Here is a 19,928-nt window from a genome sequence, read left to right as displayed (position 1 = left end):
GTGTTTCGTGTTGTAAATTTTAGTTACAGCGTAGTACAGGAAATTTTGAAAATTTGTGGAAAGATCTTGAGGGACCAAGCTTACACACTACTTAATCTAACTTAAACGAACTTACGCTAAGGTCGACACACACACCCATGCTCGAGGGAGGATTCGAACCTCCGACGGGGGAAGCCGCGTAGAACAGGCTTCTTCACTGTTGTGAAGATAAGTTCACAGAAACAAGGGTGACTGCGGTAACAAACCGAATGAATCACAATCACGTTACTACTCTGTAACGAGCTGCCAGAGACCATGGTTCAAAAATGGTTCAAATAGAGCAAATAGACTTCACATCTGCACTTGGAAATCGATACATCGTGCAAAGTGATGCACAGAGAAAGTAATTAACTAACTAGCCCATCGTTCGTCATGGTTCCTCGGCTCTAGAGAAGTGTGCCGTGTTGCAGGTGTCCTGTCGCAGGAGGCGCCGGCCTCGTTCGTGAGGAAGTTCTGCGGCAACGCCAGCTGCGGCAGCTACATCGCGGCGTCCTACGTCAAGTTCGTGGAGGGCGGCGGCGCCAGGGTCGTGCCCATACGGTACGTCGTCGCCAGACCCCGTTGTCCGGTCTGCTTAAAAACCCCTGCTTACCTCGTCACTCAACATATTACTCTATTTCAGACCCACTGACAGGCCACACGTCGAATGACTCTCGCTGCCTCTTTCTTGGGGCAGCTTCACGAAGGCCGCTCCCAGTCTCCAAAACATGGTCAGAACGATCTTCTGTGTCAGTTTGTCGCCTTAGAGGTGTCCATTGCCTACGCACGTTACTGTGTCATTTCTGTGCTGCACATCCAGTGTGCATAACAAATGGCATACACACTGAGGTGACAAAAGCCATGGACTACCTCCTAATATTGTGTCGGACCTACTTTTCTCAGCCGTAGTGCGGTAGCTCGACATGGCATGGGTTCAAAAGTCGTTGCAAGTCCCCTGCAGAAACATTGAGCCATGCTGCCACTATAGCCGTCCATAATTGCGAAAGTGTTGCCGGTGCAGTTTTTTGTGCACGAACCTCCCGATTATGACCCAGAAATTCTCAATGAAATTCACATCGGGCGATCTGGATGGCCGAATCATGTCCGGAATGTTCTTCAAACCAGTCATGAACAATTGCGGTCCGGTGACACGACGCATTGTCTTCCATAAAAATTCCATTGTTGTTTGGGAACATGAAGTTCATGAATGACTGCAAATAACCTCCAGCTAGCCGAACATAATCACTATAGAGACGCACCCTGGATAAGTTAAAAGTACAGTAAGTGTCAAGTGTTTCCGAGGGAACAAAATGATTCAGTGAAACAGGGGAAAGGAATATAATAGAAGAGGAATGGATAGCTGTTGGACTGGGAGGCAGCCAATGATCCGTTCAGCTGTACTGGAGGCCCCAGTCCATTCCATGTAAATACAGCCCACACCATTATGGAGCCACCACAAGTTTGCACAGTCTCTTTTGGCGACTTGCGCCCATAGTATTGTGGGGCTTGCGCCCCAGTAGAGCTATACCATCAGCTCATACCAACTGAAATCAGAACTCACTTGACCAGGCCACGGTTTTCAATTCGTTTAGGATCCAACCGATATGGTCACGAGCTCAGGAGAGGCGCTGCAGCAGATGTCGTGTTGTTACGAAAGGCACTCGCGTCTGTTGCCATACTTTATTAACGCCAAATTTTGCCGCGTTGTCCTAACCGATACTTTCGTGGTACGTCCTATGCTGATTTCTGCGGTATGTTAACGCTGTGTTGCTTGTCTGTTAGTACACAACGCAGCTACTCTCGGGCTTTAAGTGGATGCCGTCGGCCACTGCGTTGTCTGTGGTGAGAGGTAATGCCTGAAAGTTGGTATTTCTGCACACTCTTGACACTACGGATCTCGGAACATCGAATTCCCTAACGATTTCCGAAATGGAATATTGCATTGTGTGTAGCTCCAACTACGATTCCTCATTCAAAGTCTGTTAGTCCCCTTCTCTTGCGGCTGTAATCACGTCGAAAACCTTTTCACATGAATCACCTGAGAACAAATGTCAGTTCCGCCAATATACTGCCTTTTTTATCTTGAGTCTGCGTTACTACTGCCATCTGTATGCGTGCGTATCGCTGTCCCATGTCTTTTGTCACCTTATTGTAACTTGGTGGAGGAAGGAACGGTATTATTCAACAGAGAGGCGGTAAAGATTTTGGAGCACATTTGCACATCATTTCCCCCTCCCTCCCCCATCACCTTGAAGTACGAGGGTGAGTCAAATGAAAACGTTAAATTTGTAATAACAAATCAAAATTTCGCGCCGTTATCCTGTAAGTTGGTAAGCCTGCTACAAACAGCGTGCAGAATGGCCTGCAGGTGGCAGCATAGTGCAGATGCACACATACCGTCGCAGTATCAGTATAAAGATGGCCGCCCCACTTGCGACGTGCACCAGGGAAGAACAGCGTTCTGTTACTCGGTTTTTGCGTAGAGGTGTGAAACCTATTGAAATTCATCGAAAAATGAAGGCTCAGTACGGTGATGCATGTTTGTCACAGCAGCAAGTCTGTGGATAGAGTAGGAAGTTCGCAAATGGTGTGACTTCAGTGGAAGATGCTCCTCGTCCAGGTCAGGCACAACGAGTTGTGACTCCACAGAACATTGCAGCAGTTGAAGCCATAGTGAAGGAAAACCGCCGATTGACACTGAATGACATTGCACCATGTTTACAGATGAGTCATGGGTCAGCACACCACATTGTGCATGATGTGCTCCAGTTTCACAAAGTGTCTGAAAGATGACGTTTTAATCTCACAGAACGGGCATAAAATTAGAGAAACAGAACAGTTCAAATTCCTAGGTGTTCAGATAGATAGTAAGCTGTCGTGGAAAGCTCACGTTCAGGATCTTGTTCAAAGACTTAATACTGCCATTTTCACTATTCGAACAGTATCGAAAGTGAGTGATACTTCTACACGTAAATTAGTCCACTTTGCTTATTTTCATTCACTTATGTCGTATGGTATTATGTTTTGGGGCAACTCTTCCCATTCTAGAAGGATATTTTTGGCCCAGAAACGGGCGGTTCGGGCAATAAGTGGCGTGAGTTCACGAACCTCTTGTCGACCTCTGTTCACGAGTCTGGGTATTTTGACATTGGCCTCTCAATATGTACATTCCTTATTGACGTTTATTGTTACTAATATTAGTTTATATCCAAGAATAAGCAGGTTTCACTCCGTTAATACTCGGCAGAAATCAAACCTCCATTTGGATCGCACTTCCTTAACTCTTGTGCAAAAAGGTGTGCAGTATACTGCTGCATCCATTTTCAATAAGCTGCCACTCGAATTCAAAAATCTTAGCAGTAATCCACGCGCTTTCAAATCGAAACTGAAGAGTTTCCTCATGGGTCATTCCTGCTATTCTGTCGAGGAGTTACTTGAAAAATTAAGCTGATTCTTATTGTATTGCTGATAGCGATTGCTTAAGCTTATGGACTGACTTTTTTTCAGGTTCATGAGCATTTATTTTTATCTGTTACTACTTTTATGTTGTAAGTTCATGTACTGACACGTTCCATGACCTTGGAGATTTGCTCTTCAATTTGGTCCTACGGAACTTGACATGTAAATAAAAAAATAAATAAATGGGTGCCACGGCAGGTGACTTCTGAAATGAGAAAACGACGTGTTGATACATGTGAAGAACTTCTTCGGCTCTTTGAAACAGAAGGTGATGGCTTCCTTGCAAGAATCATTACCGGGGACGAAATCTGGGTTCACTTCCACCAACCGGAAAAGATTGTCTTCCTCATCCACCATACTCACCAGACCTTGCCCCAAGTGATTTCCATATGTCTGGACCACTCAAAGACGCAGTGGGAGGAAAGAAGATCCCTTCTATATGAGTGGTTGCGCGGACTACCAAAAGATTTTTTTTGTAAAGGAATTTATGCAGTTTGTAAGCGCTGGAGGACTTGCATTGAGCGTGGGGGAGATTATGTTGAAAAGTCATACAGCTTTGTACGACTTCTGCACAATAAATAATATTTTAAAAGATATTTAAGGTTTTCATTTGACTCACCCTCGTAGAATGGAGGACGTGTCACATATTCTACAGCAGATAGTGTCGGTCAAAACTAGAAGAAAATTTCGTATAATGATGTGTCAGGAAACCAGTACCTGTTGAGATATGGGTCAGTCTGTCCTCTCATTCACGTCTGTCTGCTAAGTTGAAGTAGATAGAACAGACAGTGCTTGTAAGCGTGCGCCCAGCGTTCTTGTGTGGATCTTGTATGTGGCCTCATTTAGCATGGGATATGCACCTCGAAGTGCCGATGTCGCAATATGGCTGGGTGGCCACAACGGTGAAAGTTGGGTGGTTGGTTGATTTGGGGGAGGGGACCCAACAGCGAGGTCATCGGTCCCATCAGATTAGGTAAGGATGGGGAAGGAAGTCGGACGTGCCCTTTGAAAGGAACCATCTCGCCATTTGCCTAAAGCCATTTAGGGAAATCACGGAAAACCTAAATCAGGGTGGCCGAACGCGGGTTTGAAGGACTGTCGTCTTCCCGAATGCGAGTCTAGTGTGCCAACAAAGGTGGAAGGAAAATTAGTACTTAGCACTACTTTCATCGTCCTCTCCTTCAGACTGTGTTGCGTTTTTCTTCTCCCAGGTTCGTTAATACCACGAAGTCTGCATTTGGTGATTGTCTCTCTTGTTGAATTAAGTGTCGTTCCTTCTGGTACATATGAGATCTTATAAGTTGGTAGCTTGATAGCTTCCCAACTTATACATTGCAGCAGTTTAGTTAGTACTGCACAATTTTGTTTTACAGAGCTAGGTACACATACGCCTGTTCTTTAAGTACTTTCACTTTACAAATGCCTCTGGCTTCAGAAATGCTTGAGGTATTTGGAACGTCTCCAAAGTCAATTTGTTGTTTACAATGTTAGCTCCAAGTACAAACGTTATGTAAAATTTACAATATGCGATATGCAATATGCGATATATAAGACAAGTGTCTGTCGCAGTTGTTAGAACGGTTACTGCTGCTACAGTGACAGGTTGTCAAGATTCAAATGAGTTGAACGTGGTGTTATAGTCGGCGCACGAGCTATGGCACGCATCATCTCCGAGGTGGTGATGAAGTGGGGATTTTCCCGTACCCCCTTTTCACGAGTATACCGCGAATATCAGGAATCCGGTGAAACATCAAATTTCCGACATCGCGCGGCCGGAAAAAGATACTGCAAGAACGGGACCAAAGACGACTGAAGAGAATCGTTCAACGTGACAGAAGCGTAACCCTTCCGCAAAATTGCTACAGATTTCAATGCTGGGGCCGGCCGTTGTGGCCGAGCAGTTCAAGACGCTTCAGTCCGGAACCGCGCTGCTGCTACGTCGCAGGTTAGAATCCTGCGTCGGGCATAGATGTGTTTGATGTCATTAGGTTAGTTAGGTTTAAGAGTTCTAAGTCTAGGGGACTGATGACCTCAGATGTTAAGTCCCGTAGTGGTTAAAGCCATTTGAACCATTTTTCAGCGCTGGGCCATCACCATGTGTCAGCGTGCAAACAACTCAACTAAACATAATCGATATGGGCTTTCGAAGCCGAAGGCCCACTCGTGTGTTCTTGACAACTACATGACACAAAGCTTTACGCCTCGCCTGGACTGTCGATGACTGGAAACATGTTTCCTGGTCGGACGAATCTCGTTTCAAATTGAATCGAGGAGATGGACGTGTACGGGTATGGATACAACCTCATGAGTCCAAGGACCCTGCATGTGAACAGGGGACTGTTCAAGCTGATAGAGGCTCTATAATGGTGTAGGGCGTTTGCAGCTGGAGTGATATTGAACCCTTGATACGTCTAGATACGACTCTGACAGGTCACACGAACGTAAGCATCCTGTCTGATCACCTGCATTCATCCATGTCCATTGTGCATTCCGAAGGACTTGGGCAATTCCAGCAGGACAATGCGACACCACACACGGCCAGAATTGCTACAGTGTGGCTCCAGGAACACTACTCTGAGTTTAAACACCTCCGCTGGCCACAAAACTCTCCAGATATTAACATTATTGAGCACGTTTGGGATGCCTTGCAACTTGACGTTGAGAAGAGATCTCCACCCACTCGTAGTCTTACGGATTTATGGACAGTCCAGCAGGATTCACGGTGTCAATTCCCTCCAATACTACTTCAGAGATTAGTCGAGTCCATGCAACGTCGTGCTACGGCACTTCTGCGTACTCGACGATATTAGGCAGGTGTACCACGTTCTTTGGCTTTTCGATGTAATTATATATAAAATCAGATGTTATAGTATCGATACTTAAAAATACAGATACGGTTTTGCAAACTGTTTCGAAAGAAGTACATACACTCCTGGAAATTGAAATAAGCACACCGTGAATTCATTGTCCCAGGAAGGGGAAACTTTATTGACACATTCCTGGGGTCAGATACATCACATGATCACACTGACAGAATCACAGGCACATAGACACAGGCAACAGAGCATGCACAATGTCGGCACTAGTACAGTGTATATCCACCTTTCGCAGCAATGCAGGCTGCTATTCTCCCATGGAGACGATCGTAGAGATGCTGGATGTAGTCCTGTGGAACGGCTTGCCATGCCATTTCCACCTGGCCCCTCAGTTGGACCAGCGTTCGTGCTGGACGTGGAGACCGCGTGAGACGACGCTTCATCCAGTCCCAAACATGCTCAATGGGGGACAGATCCGGAGATCTTGCTGGCCAGGGTAGTTGACTTACACCTTCTAGAGCACGTTGGGTGGCACGGGATACATGCGGACGTGCATTGTCCTGTTGGAACAGCAAGTACCCTTGCCGGTCTAGGAATGGTAGAACGATGGGTTCGATGACGGTTTGGATGTACCGTGCACTATTCAGTGTCCCCACAACGATCACCAGAGGTGTACGGCCAGTGTAGGAGATCGGTCCCCACAACATGATGCCCGGTGTTGGCCCTGTGTGCCTCGGTCGTAAGCAGTCCTGATTGTGGCGCTCACCTGCACGGCGCCAAACACGCATACGACCATCATTGGTACCAAGGCAGAAGCGACTCTCATCGCTGAAGACGACACGTCTCCATTCGTCCCTCCATTCACGCCTGTCGCGACACCACTGGAGGTGGGCTGCACGATGTTGGGGCGTGAGCGGAAGACGGCCTAACGGTGTGCGGGACCGTAGCCCAGCTTCATGGAGACGGTTGCGAATGGTCCTCTCCGATACCCCAGGAGCAACAGTGTCCCTAATTTGCTGGGAAGTGGCGGTGCGGTCCCCTACGGCACTGCGTAGGATCCTACGGTCTTGGCGTGCATCCGTGCGTCGCTGCGGTCCGGTCCCAGGTCGACGGGCACGTGCACCTTCCGCCGACCACTGGCGACAATATCGATGTACTGTGGAGACCTCACGCTCCACGTGTTGAGCAATTCGGCGGTACGTCCACCCGGCCTCCCGCATGCCCACTATACGCCCTCGCTCGAAGTCCGTCAACTGCACATACGGTTCACGTCCACGCTGTCGCGGCATGCTACCAGTGTTAAAGACTGCGATGGAGCTCCGTATGCCACGGCAAACTGGCTGACACTGACGGCGGCGGTGCACAAATGCTGCGCAGCTAGCGCCATTCGACGGCCAACACCGCGGTTCCTGGTGTGTCCGCTGTGCGTGCGTGTGATCATTGCTTGTACAGCCCTCTCGCAGTGTCCGGAGCAAGTATGGTGGGTGTGACACACCGGTGTCAATATGTTCTTTTTTCCTTTTCCAGGAGTGTATAATTTTACGTTTCATAAACCTTTGGTGATATTCGTATTATTAATCTGACAATACGAAATTATACGTGGGGTTTAAAATATGTCAAGAATGTGAATCACTTGCGTTTTGATTGAGGTATTTATGACGTAGTATAGTTCGTACTTATGTGGAATAATCCTCAGTCTAGGAAGCTTAATGGAAAATGAAAGTTTTACCGGAATCTTCGTCGCCCGAGCTTTCTAATGAGATATTAACTTCAGAAGAGGTAATTAGTTTTTGAATTATGAACTTTCGTAATTTTTTGCTACTTGGAATGAAATGCTGTTTCCAAGTTTTGGTGGCTTTGAAGATCATTTACGAGTCGTAGTATACCACAGACTGCATTGAGTATCATTACATTTCGCTGACGGTTGATATTATTTTATTACGCAGCTTCAATCATGGTAGGGATTTTCTCTTGTAGTTGAATGTCACTATATGCAAAATATTACTTCATTTTTTACACCAGTAAGCACATGTCATTATTTCAGTTGGTATCGACTTCGTTACTATTCCTGTTGCGAATGTTAATCTTTACTTTATAGTGCTAACTTGTCAACCAGACTTACTGTTACCATTCCTGATGAGATTCCAAGTCCGGGTATCGGCTGGTGTATAAAATACAGAGATCGATACGGTACGAAAAGCTTTACGTGCTGTGTGTATATACCACGCATCCTGACACATCCTTCAGCTCTGAATCGTGAATAACGCACCCTTTCAGTTACAGCTGGATGCATTCGGATTGCGTCACATGAGTTGGTTACTCGTTCCTGCAACGTCTACACATTGTCGGTGGGTTGGGCATATAATGTTTTTGAATGTTCACAGTCAGCAGTCCAACTTATTCAGGTGCGGTGAACGGGGAGGCCACGCTGGCGGACGTCATCGATCAGTCCATCGTCCACGGAACGTTGCGGTGTTTTACTGTCACACGGTCCGTGGAAAATGAGATGGCGCCCCGTCGTGTATAAGTCAGATGTCGTAGACGAAAATCGTCTTGGGAAATGCAGTTGCCAGTGTAAAAGTCGTAACTGAGACCGTACTTCTAACATCTGACACCAACAAAACGTTCTGCCGCTGCGAACGACATTAGCGAATCAACTGAACACGACGTCATCCGTCGAATAAATGGTTGTTACTCAGTGCACGATGTAGAAAGTGCAAACTAGATAAAATTATCTGAAAGTAAATCGAGTGCACTGTTACGTCAATTCATTTTGGAAAATTAACAGTCGATCACTGGTTTAAAACCATTACTTTTCCCAGTGGAATTGATTTTCTTAACAGTTTTTTTAAAAACATCCTGTGGTAACTGCAATAGCTGTGACCTTGCGCAGTTATAAAGACGTCAGTCCAGAATGAATATAATACAGTGACTGACTATTTCACAATGAATTTTTAATTACTTCTATTTTAAAAGAAACTTTCGCAGGTGTGTTGTGTACTGCCTCTTGTTCCCAGGCGGCTGTTGCGCGCCATGCCATGTACTACCTAAAATTTACCGCTTTCGATTTGCCACGCAAAACGTGGTCAGTCCTAAACAGAATTACGACCCAAAACGGCAAATGCGGTTATTTCTTACTCACATGGAGTAAGCAGCCAACCACACGTTGTAACTGGGAAGAACTACACACATCACAGGTCAGTACCCTACGAGATCGTACGATGATGGAGCAGAAGATTCCAGCTGGCGACTCGCAAGTCGACAGATTATGTAAATGCCCTAGATTTTAGTTTATAAGATTTTATGCTGTAAATATATGCTCTACACTCTATGCCTCCTTTACTTCAGTTCATCAGAAAACGATGTGATAAGTAAATAAAACGTTCCGCGTCTTCCTAGGCACATCATTTTCTGAAATGCGATGCTGCTTGAAGGCTCGGACGTTTTCTACAGTAGACATGCTACAGATATTTACAAACTTATTGATATTTATTTACATAAAAAACGCAGTAACATAATAGGCTAAAACGGCCTAAAGGGTGTAAAATAATTTAACGAAGAGCGTAGAGATTTCTAATCCCATAGAGATAGTCCCAAAAATCGGCGTTTGTGAATTATTAGCTATAAGAATACTTGTAAAACTTGAAACGGAAGTGGTGGGGCACATACTGAGGTAAGAGTAGCTTACCTCAGTCACTAACAATTTTATAGCACTGCAAATGATATGAACTGTTGAGTGATTATTCTGAACAGCAGCTATTCTGTACACTCCTTATTGCCCCACGTCTTCCGTTTTAAATTTTATAAATATCGTGATAGCTGAACAAATTCACACCCGCAGATTTTCAAGACTATCTATGAGGAGATAGGAGTCTATTTGGGGACAGGATGAATTAATTTCTACTTATTTGCCCGTTTTAAAAATGTGTTGTATTAGAAAGATTTTTATTTCCATAATTATTTTCTGTTTTATAGTCTTAGGTGTGTGCAATTTTTCAACAGATTTCAACAATTTTGATCAGATTATAAGAGAGAAACGTGGTAAATTTAAGGATTAATATAGTTTTCCTTGGCCTTACTTAACCAATATACAGGGTGGTCCATTGATCGTGACCGGGCCAAATATCTCACAAAATAAGCAACAAACGAAAAACTACAAAGAACGAAACTTGTCTAGCTCGAAGGGGGAAACCAGGTGGCGCTATGGTTGGCCCGCTAGATGGCGCTGTCATAGGTCAAACGGATATCAACTGCCACTTTTTAAATAGGAACCCTCATTTTTACTACATATTCGCGTAGTACGTAAATAAATATGAATGTTTTAGTTGGACCACTTTTTTCGCTTTGTGATAGACGGCGCTGTAACAGTCACAAACATATAGCTCGCGATTTTAGACGAACAGTTGGCAACAGGTAGGTTTCTTAAATTAAAATACAGAACGTAGATACGTTTGAACATTTTATTTCGATTGTTCCAATGTGATACATGTACCTTTGTGAACTTATCATTTCTGAGAACGCATGCTGTTACAGCATGATTATCTGTAAATAACACATTAATGCAATAAATGCTCAAAATGATGTCCGTCAACCTCAATGCATTTGGAAATACGTGTAACAACATTCCTCTCAACAGCGAGTAGTTCGCTTTCCGTAATATTCGCACATGCATTGACAATGCGCTGACGCATGTTGTCAGGCGTTGTCGGTGGATCACGATAGCAAATATCCTTCAACTTTCCCCACAGAAAGAAACCAGGGGCCATGGTATGGCGCTTCGACGACCAATCCACCTGTCATGAAATATGCTGTTCCGTACCGCTCAACCGCACGCGAGCTATGTGCTGGACATCCATCATGTTGGAAGTACATCGCCATTCTGTTATTCAGTGAAACATCTTGTAGTAACATCGGTAGAACATTACGTAGGAAATCAGCATACATTGCACCATTTAAATTGCCATCGATAAAATGGGGGCCAATTATCTTTCCTCCCATAATGCCGCACCATACATTTATCCGCCAAGGTCGCTGATGTTCCACTTGTCGCAGCCATCGTGGATTTTCCGTTGCCCAATAGTGCATATTATGCCGGTTTACGTTACCGTTGTTGGTAAATGAAGCTTCGTCGCTAAACAGAACGCATGCAAAAAGGCTGTCATCGTTACGTAATTTCTCTTGTGCCCAGTGGCAGAACTGTACACGACGTACAAAGTCGCCAACGTCGCCAACAGCCATGGAAATATGGTACGGGTGCAATCGATGTTGATGTAGTCAACACCGCCGTTTTTGAGATTCCCGATTCTTGCGCAATTTGTCTGCTACTAATGTGCGGATTAGCCGCGACAGCAGCTAAAACACTTACTTAGGCATCATCACTTGTTGCAGGTCGTGGTTGACGTTTCACATGTGGCTGAACACTTCCTGGTTCCTTAAATAACGTAACTATTCGGCGAACGGACCGGACACTTGGATGATGTCATGCGGGATACCGAGCAGCATACATAGCACGCGCCCGTTGGGAATTTTGATCACAATAGCCATACATCAACACGATATCGACTTTTTCCTGCATTTGGTAATCGGTCCATTTTAACACGGGTGTCCGCACTATCGGAATGTTACGTGTTACCACGCGCGTAAAAAGTGGTCCAACAAAAACTTTCATATTTCTTTACGTGCTACACGAATATGTAATTAAAAATGGGGCTTCCTATTTTTTTAAAAAACGCAGTTGATATCCGTTTGACCTATGGCAGCGCCATTTAGCGGGCCAACCATGGCGCCATCTGGTTTCCCCCTTCAAGCTAGACGAGTTTCGTTCTTTGTAGTTTTTTTCGTTTGATGCTTATTTTGTGAGATATTTGGCCCTGTCACTATCAATGGACCACCCTGTATTGCTTCCTCGTCAGTATATCTCGCGAAAAGATCGTGAACATATGAAATTATAGATTTTGGAGCTCACGTGGTGGCTTACCAGCTATCATTCTTACTGCAGAACATTCGTGATGGCAACAGGAAACAGGGTAAATCGCAGTGGTGTACCAAATATCCTCTGCCACACACCAGACAAGAAATCGAATTAATACTTCAGTATCATTCTGAGCTACGTTGAAATCGTGAAGTTAGTGTGAAATTTTTTATTTTTTATATTACACATCTAGCTCCGTAGAAAAAATTGAGGAGCAAATCTCCAAGGTAATGGAAAGTGTCAGTACACGAAATTACAACATAAAAGTAATAACAGATAAAATAAAATGTTTATGAACCCAAAAAAGATAAGTCATAAGTTTATGTAAACGCAATCACGAATATAACCCAGGAATCAGCTTAATTTTTCAATGAACTCCCTGATAGAATAGAAGGAGTGATCCATAAGAAAACTCTTCAGTTTCGATTTGGAAGCGCGTAACTTACTGCTAAGAATTTTGAATTCTTGTGATAGCTTATTGAAAATGGATGAAGCGGTATACTGCACGCCTTTCTCCACAAGAGTCAAAAAGTGCGATCCAACAGCAGATTGGATTTTTGCTTAGTATTGACTGAGTGAAAGCTGCTAATTCTTTAACAAGAAACGACAGTAAGGAATATATATATTGAGAGGCCAATGTCAGAATACCCAGACTGGTGAACATAGGTCGACAAGAGGTTCGTGAACTTACATCACTTATTGCCCGAACTGCCCTTTTCTGAGCCAAAAATATCCTTTGAGAATGGGAAGAGTAACCCCAAAATATAATACCATACGTCATAACCGAATAAAAATAAGCAAAGTAGACTACTTCTCGTGTCGAACTATCACTTACTTCAGATACATATCGAATAGTAAAAATGGCAGCATTAAGTCTTTGAACAAGGTCTTGAACGTGGGCTTTCCAAGACAGTTTACTATCTATCTGAACACCTAGAAATTTGAACTGTTTGTTTTCACTAATTATATACCCATTCTGTGAAACTAAAACGTCGGGTTTTGTCGAATTGTGCATTAGAAAATGTAAAACCTGAGCATTACTGTAATTTAGCGTTAGTTTATTTTCTACAAGGCATGACCTTATGTCTTGAACAGCATTATTTGAAACAGAGCCAGTGTTGCACACCACATCCTTTACTACCACGCTAGTGTCATCAATAAACAGAAATATTTTAGAATTACCCGTAATACTACAGGGCATATCACCTATATAAGTAAGGAATAAGAGTGGCCCCAGCACTGATCCCTAGGGCACCCCACGTTTAACAGTGCCCCACTCAGACCCCACATCATAGCCGTTCTCAACATTGTGGAGAATGACCTTTTGTTGTCTGCTATTAAAGTAAGAGGTGAACCAATTGTGAGTTACTCCCTTTATTCCGCAATGGCCCAACTTCCAGAGCAATATTTTGTGATCAACACAATCAAACGCCTTAGTTAGATAAAAAAATATGTCTAGCTTCGAAACCTGTTTTTTAATCCATCCAGTACCTCACAGAGAAAAGAGAATATAGAATTTTCAGTTGCTAAACCACTTCTAAAGCCAAACTATATTTGAGAGTAAGTCAATGTGGATTATGTGTTACGCTGCTATAAAGCTAGTTGCATTAGGTTGACGAGCAAGCTGTGCGATCGCTAATGAAGCTCTGTACAGGAAAAGCATGGTCGCCAAGTTGTGTCTAACGCGCTGCTGTTCGTCCCTTGACCGCTGCGGGGTAGTTGGTCGTTTTAGTAAATATGCAAGTTCAGCCCTCTCACATATTTCTGATGTAGACCGCTGTCTTCAAACTGTCTCGGACCCTAGCAGCAAAAAGTATAAAAAAACGGTCGGAAAACATTTTTCGTGGCGAGGATATAAAAACCCCAGTTTTCGTGCAGCTCGTATTGACAGCGAAAGGGGTAGATTTCTCAGCTGTTGTTCGAATAACTGGTGTCGCAGTACATAGCTTTAAATTAGGTATGATTCTCCCACAGCAGGTTATTTAAGAAGTCAGACTAAAAGTTTTACTCCTGCAAGGTTTCTAAATGCAGTGCTTTTTTCATCTCTATTTACTCTGTCTTGACAGCACTTTCATTCATGATGATGTATCCGTTAGGGTATCTTAAGTCTTCAGGTGATTGATATTAATACATGAAAATTCTTTTTGCTACAATTCTCCCTTTTGCAGGAATCCTATGTGATTTCCCACCCTTCTGGCCACGAGAAGAATTGCGGAAAGCACAGCGCTGTGGTATTACTTCACTTGTAGCTTCGAAAAATACATATGACCCCCAATAACGCACACTTAACATGAGGGCCCGATGCACGATGAAGTGTCACGTGTTGCGATTTAAGCCATTAAGTTATTTGACTGTTTTCTGGAAATTGTCTTAAATGAATTATCATATCGTTTTATGCTCCTAACATGCTTTTTTTCTCTTGAATTTCAGCACTCTTTTATAAAAACGGAAATGAAATTCCTGTAATTTGAAAGCCCGCTAAAACGCTACATTCGAGTCATATGATGCCTTTGACGTCACAGGCTAGTTCGCTGCTCCTACTGCCAAGATGATAATTCACAGTATTGTCTCCGTTTGAAATTTACGTTTCGAAAAATGAGTTTCTAGTGGTGTGTTGTACCATACTGTACAAATACCTCTATCAAAAGTCCTTAACTGTTGTTTTTTAGTGTTCCAGAGAATGAGAAGATGCGTCAAATTTGGTTGCAATGTACCGGCAAATTTCCACCACGTCGTTGCACAAATTCACTAACTTAGTCAAAAATGTGTTGTGTTGTGAAGTTAACATTAACTTACCTCCGAGATATGCTCTCCCACTGCTACAGCGAAGGATAGCGACATTCAACGAAACAACCTCCTAGTGAAAATTGTCCTTTTACCTTCCTGTACCTCAGATGTTAGAACGGTAATTCGTCGAATTTTAAATGATGCACATAGATCGTTGGTTCGAGAAGAGTATTTTAACTTGTTTGTAAAACTACTCGGCGGTCCTCTCATTTGAAAACCAAATCACAACTACAAAACTTCACCACATCGAGCAGACACTCTTTTCACGCGCTTACATTTGCAATCGCTGTTCACACACGTCATGTTCAAAAAGACTGTTACCATAGACTTTTTACTTTATTATAAACAATGTTTCTTATTTTCATACTGTCCAGCTAGAATCCTTGCTGTTAAAACTTTTGCACTTTCATCATCTTACATAAAGATGAAGTAAGTCTGCTTCAGATGCTAACGTTAATTTACACTCACCAACATCACAGTCCTTACGTTTGTGTCACCTGCATGTTGTAAATGCTTTCTGCCTCTCCATATAATCTCATCGTCCTGCAACTCGTTGTATTGTGGGAATATGGTGATATCTTCAATTCTAGCAGTGCTTTCCAAAAAAAGTGAATTGCATGTTCGCACGGTAAATCCCTTTATCCTCTGTTGCCCATTTCTCAGACTAAGACTAATGTGAAGCTATATATAATACATCCCACAATTGAAACAAGTGCTACAGTCAGTTCTTGCTAAGACCATTCTCGTATTTATAGAAAAGTATTTGCCCCTTCGAGGATTCGAAGATGTGACATCTTTGATTTCCTTCGTATATGCTATCCTTTGCGCCAGCGAATGCATAGTGGATATCTCTGCTGTCTTCTACGGGCGAAGTCAGCACTACGTTCTGTCGAGAATAATTGTATTGTGCATTGACTGATTGTTGACAATCTAGTTATCATATGCGGGCCCATTTGCAAAACCTCTTACATTCCTTAGTTGTGAGCGGCTTTAATGATGTTGCGGGGAGCAAGTAAAAGAATGTCTGTCTTTGCACGTATACCGCTCTAAGAAGGGTGAAGCATCAAGCATCACCTTTTGCAAGGCTTCCACTATGGTTCATAACATTCCTTTCTGTTGTTACTTAAAAGTTGTAATTGCATTTTCCATTACTAACTAGCTTAACTGTTTACAGAAAAAGTACGTAAAAACCTTCTAACGTCAGCTAACGCATCTGTAACACACGTCTTACTCCTAGCCTGTGAAGTCACCAGAGCACCAGCCAGTAACAGAACGTTTTCGATCATGCGACCAGATCTTGCTATTGAATGGTTTTTAAGCTTTAATTATATAAAAATAACAGATATTTGTGAGAATATTGACCATAAAAGCAATGTAAATCCTATAATCAACCAGAATAACAACAATCCGATCCGTATTTAACATACGAAAACAGCCAATCACAAGCTGCAATTTGCTACAAGCAGAGCGGTAGGACGGCTATACTTCCCCTACACAGAGCTCTAGTTGTTACCACAGCAGAACGAAGGGGAAGGTGGGGACTGTTTTGAACTATGGTTGTGTAAGATAGCGGCAGAGTTCGAGCCTGGAATACCACTGCCAACTGCAGCAGACAGTAGCGTTGTAGCCACTACCAAATTTTTTGTGTACTCCAATTTGTTTTGTGTTGCGGACTGCTTGTTTTATTTTCTTACTTTGAAATGAGTGGAGAGACTAATTCTGATGCATAAAGGGATTTGAATGCGTCCCTCACCACAACGAAAGGAATCAGCGGCGTCTCTGACCATTATGTCATTTCTGCTTTCGTGGAAGCAGAGAACGCAGACGTAGGGTGGCAGTCCTTCGAGAGGGAGGCGGGGCTTATTCTCCCGCATCGCTTCACACCTCTCGGGTACTCAAGGTTCTGGTTTGTTTACGGTCGCGACTGACTGCCACGTCGTACTATCCATATAATACCTGTGTTACCAGTTTGTTTGCATCCGGAACTCTAATGTAGACGCTTGTGGGATCGATTTTCCTAACGGGCAGGTGCCGCACTATTATCGTGGTATTACATCATCTGATCAAAAATATCCGAACACCCCTGCGCAATGCGCAAATGACCACTAGATGCGACGAGAGGCGATCCCGCCAGTATAAAATGTGGCGAGGAGTGCTGTGTTGTCAGTAGAGAGGCAGCGGCAGCAGAACGGGACTATCTCTTAAGTGAACTTACAATTTGTCGCACGTGGAGCAGTCATCGAATGTCACGTGAGTGTCAAATCCATCAGGCACTACTCAGCGCTTATAGAGCTGTCCAGGTCGACTTTTGCTGCTGTGATTGTCAAGAGGAGACACGAACCAACAACCACAGGTAAACCAAGAGCTGGTAGACCTCATGTACTGCAGGACAGGGGCCGTCGAACTCTGCGAAGGGTTGTTGTAAGCAATCGTATGAAATCAGCGGAAGGAATGACTTGTGAGTTCCACAGTGGTGTCAGCAGTCTAACTAGCACAGTGTGGGAGGGGAGTTTAAAAAAATGGATACAGTGGTCGATCTATTCCTCATGAGCCACACATTTTGTGCAATCACGGTAAGCGGCGCTTGGGGTGGTGCAAAAAGCGACGCCACTGGGCAGTGGGTGACAGGAAACAAGTGATTTAGAGTGATGAACCGCGCTATACCCTTTGACAGTCACATGACAGGGTGTGGGTTTGCCAAATGCCTGGGAAACGTTAACTCCGCTCCCCAACATGTTTAGTGCCAACAACAAAATACAGAGGAGTTGGTGTTGAGGCACAGGGATGTTTTTCGTGGTAAGTGTGTGGTCCCAGCATTGGACTTATGAAAACGCTAAATGGAGAAGTACAAGAACACATTTGACACCATCGTGTACTGAATACAGTAGAGGAACAGTTCGGAGATGTTGATTGTTTCTGTCAGCTTGACAATATGGCTCAAATGGTTCAAATGGCTCTGAGCACTATGGGACTTAACAGCTATGGTCATCAGTCCCGATGAACTTAGAACTACCTAAACCTAACTAACCTAAGGACATCACACAACAACCAGCCATCACGAGGCAGAGAAAATCCCTGACCCCGCCGGGAATCGAACCCGGGAACCCGGGCGTGGGAAGCGAGAACGCTACCGCACGACCACGAGATGCGGGCGCTTGACAATATACCCTGTCATAAAGCAGCATCTGTCAGACAACGGTCTGTAGGCAACAACGATCCTGAAATGGACTGGGCTAACGAGAGTCTAGACACGAACCAACTGTATAAATTAGGAATGAATTGGAACGTCGACTTCGCTGCGGACTACCATCACTGCCATCTCTGTTTTCGGCTCTTTTGAAAAAGAATGGGTCGTCATTCCACGACAGACATTCAAATACCTCACTGTAAGTGTCTTCAGGCGACCTTAAATCTCAGTACAATTTTTGTATAAAGCTAAAAAATATCCAGTTACCGGTGAAAAGCACCCAAAACAAAGATAAAGAATACAGGATGTCCCAGGAGGAATGGTGAGTACACAGGGATACGACAGGAACGATCAGTCGATGATTGTACAGTAAACGTGGGCTCTAAAGTGCGTACCTTCAGAGCTATGAGCACTTGTTCAGTAGAACAGATGTGTTTCATTGCAGCAAAGGTGAACATGTGCTCATAGCTCTTTAGGGTCAATGTTTACTAGACCTTTTTACTTTGAATGATAGTTTATGTCCCCTGAATACTCGCCTTTTTTCCTGAGACGCCGTGTATAAAATTTTTTAACAATTACTTCCCTATGACTTCTTTGTCAGATGCCTCATTCAGGGGTAAAGACATACTGAAAAATCACGTCGTTTGTCTGTGACAGCAAATTCAAACGTATTGTATATTCCCATTTGTTTATGACGTATTAAAAAGGTTGCGTTCAGTCACTTTGCACTTGGTGAATATCTCCTGGTAATGAAGAGGAAAGTTCTTCAGCTTGCACTCCCATAACTGTCTAAGAGAAGAGACTTATTACAACTGAAGGAGGTTAAAGGTTAACGGCGACTCGACATTAAGAGTGAAACTCTTGTTCGATTGGACAAGGAAGGGGAAAGGCATCAGTTGTGAACAATCGCCTGAAACGAGCTAGGAAAATCATATCTCCCTGTTCCCATACATTGTGTGACATGAAAGAAGCGTTTCAGAATGGACCGAAAAGTGGTTACCGATACATGAAAGAAAAATGTATTGTCAGAAGTGGGAAGTGGGATTCGAACCCACGCCCACAGAAGTGGACTGCGACCTGAACGCAGCGCCTTAGACCGCTTTTTTTTTTTTTTTTTTTTTTTTTTTTTTTTTTTTTTTTTTTTTTTTTTTTAGTTGCCACACTTTTGCACAAAACGCAAGGGCTCGTCCGGGATTTGAACCCGGGACCTCCTGCAACCTTTGCCTTTCGCGGGCAAGTGCTCTACCAACTTTTTTTCTTTTTTACTTTTTTGTTGTAAGCGCACTAGCGCTCTTTTTTTATTTTATTTTTTTTGCTTTTTTTAAGCGCCTAGAGCCGCTTTTTTTAGCTAACCCTTTTTTTTAAATAAAGAAAGAAAATTACCTCTTCCAGGCGTTGGCTCCTATCACCCATACTACCCCCAAAAACCTATCTAGCGTAAAAACAAAAACAGAGCTAGTGCCACCGCCACTTTCATCCTAAAGGTAACTAGGACGGCCGTTCGCAGCCACTTCAGGTTTCGCCAACGAAACAAAATTAAATATGCCTCTGAAATTTTTACAAAAATAATAATAAAAGGAGAAAGGGAAAGGGTATAATACTTTATTATATTTTATTTGTTGTTCATTTTGTTCTTAGTTTGTTCTTGTGTATTTATTTGGATTGGAAACGCAGGTCTCCAGGCCACTTT

General features: G+C 43.5%; 1 protein-coding gene across 1 annotated transcript in view; it reads left to right on the top strand.

Annotated features, from left to right (window-relative positions):
- The first annotated feature begins 305 nt into the window (after positions 1-305).
- Positions 306-19,928, top strand: part of LOC126355271 (gamma-glutamyl hydrolase B-like) — a 126,578-nt gene continuing 106,955 nt past the window's right edge. Inside the window, exons 1-2 of the mRNA XM_050005559.1 lie at positions 306-366; positions 450-579. Of these exons, the coding sequence (XP_049861516.1) occupies positions 306-366; positions 450-579 (191 nt within the window). The remainder of the gene's footprint in view (positions 367-449; positions 580-19,928) is intronic.

This window comes from Schistocerca gregaria, chromosome 3 (genome assembly GCF_023897955.1).
Source record: "Schistocerca gregaria isolate iqSchGreg1 chromosome 3, iqSchGreg1.2, whole genome shotgun sequence".
In the NCBI taxonomy this organism is placed as follows: Eukaryota; Metazoa; Arthropoda; class Insecta; order Orthoptera; family Acrididae; genus Schistocerca; species Schistocerca gregaria.
This window is presented reverse-complemented; position numbering and strand designations above follow the sequence as displayed.